This window comes from Musca autumnalis, unplaced genomic scaffold (genome assembly GCF_047663935.1).
Source record: "Musca autumnalis isolate F117 unplaced genomic scaffold, ASM4766393v1 scaffold_4, whole genome shotgun sequence".
Classification (NCBI taxonomy): domain Eukaryota; kingdom Metazoa; phylum Arthropoda; class Insecta; order Diptera; family Muscidae; genus Musca; species Musca autumnalis.
In genome coordinates, this window is record NW_027411977.1 from 147105824 (window position 1) to 147113638 (window position 7815).

Consider the following 7815-nt stretch of genomic DNA (forward strand, 5'->3'; position numbering starts at 1 on the left):
ATAAAAATGGTTCTAAATATTAAATCGCAACAAAAAAGACGTCTTCTATTTGGACCAATATTAAAGAAGTTATGAGTATTTCTTTGTATATAGTTTTTAAAGTATTCGACTTTTAAAGGCGCGATTTCCGGAGCCGTTAATAAAAAAAACATCTGAAATTATACTGAAATGTTTTGCTGAGGAGCAGCATCAACATAGCAAAAAATAAAGGAAATCAAAAATCACTTTTTGAACAAGTGTTCGATTCCACTTAGAAATCCCCATATACGTATACTTAATAGAGATCCGACGAATATTGAATTGTGTTAAAAACGGGATGACAAAATTAATTATATCCTCCATATTATGGTGGTGGGTGTAAAATGCATAGTAGAAAATTTAAAAATGCTTTCCTTTATAAATTTGTCAATATGTTTAAAAAAAGGTAGATTATTGCAGGTTCTGGCCAAGGCAATACTCGTAGTGTTATTATCGCTTCACCCCAATGTTAATTGAACAATTTTTACTTCACTCTCACTTTTCGAAAGCATGCACATACATATGTACATACATACAAATTCATAGATAAACACACTACATACATATTTATGACGACAACCAACCCACCGACCACCGATAAGTGCAACAATTGGCAAACATGCGTCGTATGCGAACGACAATTGCCAATCCGCTGCTATTTTGTTCTTTACTCTAGAATCGTCGAGGGACTTCGAACAACCAACCGAATGTTCTGTTTGTTGACCGACCATCGTGATAGAAAGTGAGAGATATGTAGTGTGACTAGCTTGGTGTGTTGTTTATCACTGACTGCTTGCTTTCGTTGGTATAAATATGCCTTGGCATTACTCAGTTCACGTCAGTTGAAAACAAACAATTGAAAAAGCATCTGCTAGAAAAAGCCAAAACCAAACCTCTTTAATACCTCAACTACTTCAGTAACAACCTCAGTGAAGAATGGCTAACTTACCACTTCTTTTGAGCTTGGCTGATGACCTCAACCGCCTTTCTTTATCATCGTTCTATGAAACGCCGTTCTCTTATCTCAGACGTTTCTATATTCCCAGTCTAGTTGGTGGGGATCCACCACGAGCCGCTGATGATTCAGTTGCGCCTGTTTCGGCAGTTGGTAAAGATGGCTTTCAGGTCTGTATGGATGTGCAGCAATTCAAACCAAGCGAACTCAATGTAAAGGTCTCGGACAATTGTGTTATTGTCGAGGGCAAACATGAGGAACGCGAAGATAACCACGGTTACATTTCGCGAAGTTTTGTTCGACGTTATGCTCTGCCCAAAGGCTATGATCCCAACAATGTTGTGTCCACTCTATCGTCTGATGGTGTTCTGACGGTCAGTGTGCCAAAACCACAAATAGAAAATGCCAAGTCAGATGAAAGAATTGTGCAGATTCAACAGGTTGGACCTGCTCATCTAAATGTCAAGTTAAATCCAAAAGAATCGGAGAATGAAAAGAAGCCAGAAGCTCAATCCAAATTGTGAACAAACAAATTCGGACTTTTCAGATACTGCAGCATTTCATTAGAAGTATTTTGGACAATTTTTGCTTTGTTTTTTTCGCATATTTATAAAAAGAGAATATTAGTCTGATAATTGTTAAGTTTTATTTTGATATTTAATAAAAAATAATATAAATTATTAACAATCTAAACATTATGTAGTTTTCAATGGGATAATTTACACATACTTTAGTAAAGGGTTTGGAATTGTATGCCTATGGATACGGCCAAAAATGTACCTCTCCGAAATAAGACAATTTGAATTTGTTTTTGCCAACCGAAATCGTTCTCTTGTTTTGCAAAAAATTAGGAATTTGGATTTTATTAGTTCGAAAAAATTAATTCAAATGGATTTTCGTGTGTAATTAGATCTCTGAGAAAAAAGCACCATAGATGGTCTGTCGGAAATTATGGTGTATCTGACATACATTTCAGATGTATATTACATACGTCAGAAACTTCGTAAATCTAGAAAACTTCGTAAACCAAGTGTTCAGAATGTATTGTAGATGTAGTGCTATGTGCATAATCCACACGGTGTGCCTGAACTAACTTTAAATGAAAGGAGCCTACACCTGGGAAGTTTTTGCGAATTCTGAAACTACAATGTTCATAGATGGGAAAAATAAAAAAAGAAAAAATCGCAGGAGAGCCTTTTAAATAAATCGCGGTCAAAAGTCACATTTTTATGTGTGCAGGACTTTGCTTGGAAACCGCAAGCCCAATCGAAATGGGACTAAAGAAAATGTTGTAGCAGTGATAATTTTGTTATAGCTAGCCCAATTTTCAAACATTTTTGTTGGATTCGTGTTTTAATATTATTTTTTTTTACTAATTAACCAGTAGTGGAATTCTGTAACTCATTTTTCGAGTTACCGACAAATATCGGTAAAATTAAAATGATTATAATTTCGGTAATTAGCGAAATTTTTCGGTAGGTTTACGACCAATATAAAGCTGTTGCTAAATCCTACCGATAGCAAAAGTGTTGTCAACTTTTATTGATACTTTTCATTTATAATTTTGTTTTTAACGTTACCGTTTTTTGTCGGTAAATCAAAACATGAATTACAGAATTCCACCACAGAGTATGTGTAATGTAGCAACGTATACGCAACATGGCTAAAGCACAAGTGGCTCATAGTATAATTAACTGAACCCGGTGCGCTTCGTTACCCCGACTATGATAAAATATAAAGGAAGAACTTTAATTAAATTAACTTAAAATCACTAATGCCCGCCCGCCCGTATACGTCATCGGATGTACAACAACAAGATACGTTCTCTTTTTTCTCATATGAAAAGACTCCCTCAGAAAGATTAATGCACAAAATTATTTGAGCACCATTGCTTTAAAATTTACCATTTTTGAATTATTTTAATTCACATATATATGAGATATGAAGGCGTTCTCTACCCGTTCAGTGCTGTGTATGAAGCTTATGATATGGCAGGAGGTAACACTCCTCCTGAACTTTTCCGACTATAAGTAACCCTACAAGGGTCACAAATTTCATATACTGTTACACAATTTAGAGAGATTGGATGTTGATCCGCCTGAGCCTTTTCTCCCCTTTAAAAATATGATTAAATTTATAATATCGAAAATATTAGTAAGAATTAGTAGAATCTTACAATTCTGGAACAGACACATATTCATAACTTCTTCAAAATTGGTCCAATTAGAAAAAAAATTTATTTTTTGTTTTTTTTTTCATCTATTTAATAAAAAATAGGAAACATTTTGCTCAGTGGTCTTGGATGCAATTTTAACGATTTAATATTTAAAATTAATTTTTATCAATGATTGTACACAAAAATCCTTTGGGGGGGCCAAGATGAGGACAAAGCGCGATTTTTTACAAAAATATTTTCACAATTTAAGAGGATAAAAAATTGTTGTAAAAATATTAAAATACGTTCTGAAAAATGAAACGCGCCGCAGTCGAAAATATTTTTGTAAAAAATCGGGCGATTTTAAGAAAATAAAAGTTGTTTGTAAAAATTAGCAAATACTTTGTGAGAAGCGAATAGCGCCATAGCACTATAGGTAATTTGCCCTGCTTTTGAGGCAAAAAATAATAACGACAGAATTAAAGGATTTTTTAACTTTTTAAATTATTTATGTGTAAAAGTGAGATAAAACAAAGATTTCTACAGATAAATTCGGATATAACGAACAGCGGTTATAAGCAACTACATATATAACGAACAAAGTTATTCCTTCCAATGCCCATTTCATTAGTTTCCTTATACACAACAAACTGTTGAAAGCGATCACGGTAGTATGTAACAAAAATTTTGACCCCGCGGGTACATTTTCAAACGAATCGCTATTACAATTTTGAATATTTTTTAAATAAAACGAGTTTAGTACTCCTTTAAAACGTATCAATGATTAATATGTAAAAGAGAGATAAAATAAAGCTTACTACTACCGCATCCTTCATAGAAAACCATGGATATAACGAACAATTTGTCGCAATTACTTATTTTGCTTGCAATGAAAACGATATTTTAATATTTGTTATTTATTTTTTCAAACCAAAATATAACAATTTTAATAGTTTTATTGAGAGGTAACCTAACAAAATCAGATAAATATAAAAAAACGGGCAAAATCGGGGTTTGAAATGCAGTAATACCAATGCAGAAGACTCTCAGTAATGTGTTCTAGGTGGCAAAATCGCGGCCAAACACGGCCAATTTAGTAAAGGTCTATTTGAAGTGAGTTTAAGAAAAATAAAATATTTATTTCCGACTTTTTGTGATTTTGATCGCTATAAGCTATATTATATATTAAATAAATTGCACTCGCAATGACCAATCTATTCCATTTTACATCTATATATATAAAAGAGTAAAGTGATGATGTGATCTACAACGCCCAGACGAAACGGCTGAAGCTAGAATCCCCAAATTTTGTGTGAGGATTAGTCTTGGGGCAAAGGTGCTCGATAAGGCTGGGTTTTTGGAAATTCGTCCTAGAAGGGTACGAAAAGTACTAAAATGTACTAAAAATGGTCAAATTTGTGTGGGGGGGGGGGGGCGACTAAGAATCAACGCCCAGACGAAACGGCTGAAGCTAGAATTCCCAAATTTTGGGTGAGGATTAGTCTTGGGGCGAAGGTGCTCGATAAGGCTGGGTTTTTGGAAATTCGTCCTACAAGGGTGCGAAAAGCACTAAAATGTACTAAAAATGGTACCATTTGTGTGGGGGGCCGACTAAGAATCAACGCTCAGACGAAACGGCTGAAGCTAGAATCCCCAAATTTTGTGTGAGGATTAGTCTTGGGGCAAAGGTGCTCGATAAGGCTGGGTTTTTGGAAATTCGTCCTAGAAGGGTACGAAAAGTACTAAAATGTACTAAAAATGGTCAAATTTGTGTGGGGGGGCGACTAAGAATCAACGCCCAGACGAAACGGCTGAAGCTGAAAACCTGAAATTTTGTGTGAGGGTTAGCTTTGGGGCGAAGGTGCTCGATAAGGCTGGGTTTTTGGAAATTCGTCCTGCAAAGGTGCGAAAAGTACTAAAATGTACTAAAAATTGTCAAATTTGTGTGGCTGACCGCCTAATAATCAACGCTCAGACGAAACGGCTGAAGCTAGAATCTTGAAATTTTGGGTGAGGGTTAGACTTGTGGCGAAGGTGCCCGATAAGGCTGAGTTTTTGGAAATTTGTCCTAGAAGGGTGCGAAAAGTACTAAAATGTACTAACAATGGTGCTTTTTGTATGGCTGACTGATTAATAATCAACGCTCAGACGAAACGGCTAAAGCTAGAATCTTGAAATTTTGTGTGAGGGTTAATCTTGGGGCGAAGGTGCTCGATAAGGCTGGGTTTTTGGAAATTCGTCCTAGAAGGATGCGAAAAGCATTAAAATGTACTAAAAATTGTCTCATTTGTGTGGCTGACCGCCTTATAATCAATGCCCAGACGAAACGGATGAAGCTAGAAGCTTGAAATTTTGAGTGTAGGTTGGTGTTGGAATGTAGGCGTGAGATAAGGAAATTCGAACTGGAAGGTTACGAAAAGTACTAAATGGTACTAAATGTGGTACCCTTTGTATTAGGCAAACGGGAAAAGGTAGAATTCTGAAATTTGGGATGAGGGTCACTGGTGGAGAGTTAGAAAGATGTACCAAAGGGTTTTTTGAATTTCGACCTAGAAGTGTACGAAAAGTACTAAAAGTTATAAAATTTAGTACCAGTTGTATATTTTGAACGGCTGTAGCTAGAATCTTGAAATTTGGTATGGAAATAAAGGATGGGAGGTGGTGTTTATGAAAGGAAATTCGATCTCATGTGTAAGAAAAGTACTAAAGTGTAAAGTGGATTTGGGTGAATGGATATAGGTGGAATCCTGTAATTTGGAATCAAGATTACTGTTGGACTGTAGGATTGAGTTAATCTTGGAAATTCGTACCTATGGGTACGGAAAATACTAAATTTGGTACAATTTAAATTTAGGTAAACGGACAGAGCTGGAATCTTGAAATATTGAATTAAGATTTCTATTAAGATTGAACAAGTTGTGGAAATTTGTACGAAAGTACTAAATGGTACTCAATTTGGATTTGGGTGCACGGATAGAGCTGGAATCCTGAAATCTGGAATTAAGGTTACTGATGGAGTGAAGGATTGAGGTAGTTTTGGAAATTCATACTTATGGGTACGGAAGGTACTAAATGTATTAAATTTGGTACAATTTGGATTTGGGTGAACAGATAGAGCTGACATTTATAATTAAAGTTACTTATGGGGTGTAAGATTGAGGTAGTTTTGGAAATTCGTTCTTATGGGTACGGAAAGTACTAAATGGTACTAACTTTGGTATACTTTAGATTTGGGTGAACGAATAGAGCTGGAATCCTGAAATTTGGAATTAAGATTACTGTTGAACTGTAGGATTGAGTTAGTCTTGGAAATTCGTACTTATGTGTACGGAAAGTACTGAATTTGGTACAATTGAAATTTACGTGGACCGATAGAGCTTGAATCCTGAAATTTGGAATTATGATTACTTATGGAGTGTAGGATTGAGGTAGTTTCGGATGTTCGTACTTATGGGTACGGAAAGTTCTAAATGGTACTAAGTTTTGCACATTTTGGATTTGGGTAAACAGATAGAGCTGGAATCCTCAAATTTATAATAAAGATTACTTATGGAGTGTAGGATTGAGGTAGTTTTGGAAATTCGTACTTATGGGTATGGAATGTACTAAATGGCACTTAATTTAGTACAATCTATATTTGGGTGAACGGATAGAGCAGGAATCCTGGAATTTCGAGTTAAGGTTATTGTTGGAGTGTAGGGTTATGGAAGTTTTGGAAATTCGTACTTATGGGCACGAAAGGTACTAAGTGGTACTAAATTGGTACAATTTATATTTGGGTGAACGGAGAGAGCTGGAATCCTGATATTTAGATTACTGTTGGAGTGTAGGACTGAGATAGTTTTGGAAGTTCGTACTTATGGTTACGAAAAGTACTAAATGGTACTTAATTTCGTACAATTTAGTTTTGGGCGAACGGATAGGGTAGTATCCTGAAATTTGGAATTACTGTTGGAGATAGTTATTAAAATTCGTACTTTCATACGAAAAGTATTAGTGGTATTATGAATAGAGATGGAATTCGGAAATTTGGGATTATAGACCTTCTTGGTGTGTAGGGTTGAGATATGGATGTGGTTGTGGATATACTTACAAAATTACAAAATGGCACAGAATGTGGTTCAAACTATTATTATTAGTAGAGCTGAAATTGTTAAATTCGATATTATGTGTACGTACTTATGTATACGAAAAATACTGAATTGCGGTTGTGATTATGTTTTGGATAAAAGGCAGTAGTTTGTTAACTTATACATATTATAGGTACTGAATTTGTTACCAGTTTGGCGTTGAAGGGATAAATTGAAATTTCGAATTGTTGTTGAGGGATGGTGTTGGTGTTTAGATAAGAATTTTTTTGTAAATGCATACAAATTCTGAAATTAGGATAGGGCTGGCTGACTTATTGAGAAATACACAATGGTATTAAATTTGACGTTGGTGTAGCAATGAAGCTGGAATAATATAATTAGTGTGTGAAAAGTACAAAATTGCAATCAATTTGGTATTGGACTAAGGAATAGGTATACTATCTATTTGACAGGTTTATTTTTAGAAGAGGTCGTACAATAAATGTACTAGGAGTATTAAGTAATACTAAATATTGAAGCACTGGTATTGGGTGAATCGATAATTGAAATTTGTTGTGAGGATCACTGTTGAGATTGATTGAGATTGGATCGGAATT

The 7815-nt window shown here is 35.0% G+C and overlaps 1 protein-coding gene across 1 annotated transcript; it reads left to right on the forward strand.

The window, feature by feature from the left end:
* The first annotated feature begins 878 nt into the window (after nt 1-878).
* Nucleotides 879-1497, forward strand: LOC141403109 (heat shock protein 23-like). The gene has a single exon (XM_073985273.1). The coding sequence runs from the start codon at nt 955-957 to the stop codon at nt 1495-1497; it is 543 nt and encodes a 180-aa protein (XP_073841374.1). The 5' UTR covers nt 879-954.
* The last annotated feature ends 6318 nt before the right edge of the window (nt 1498-7815 follow it).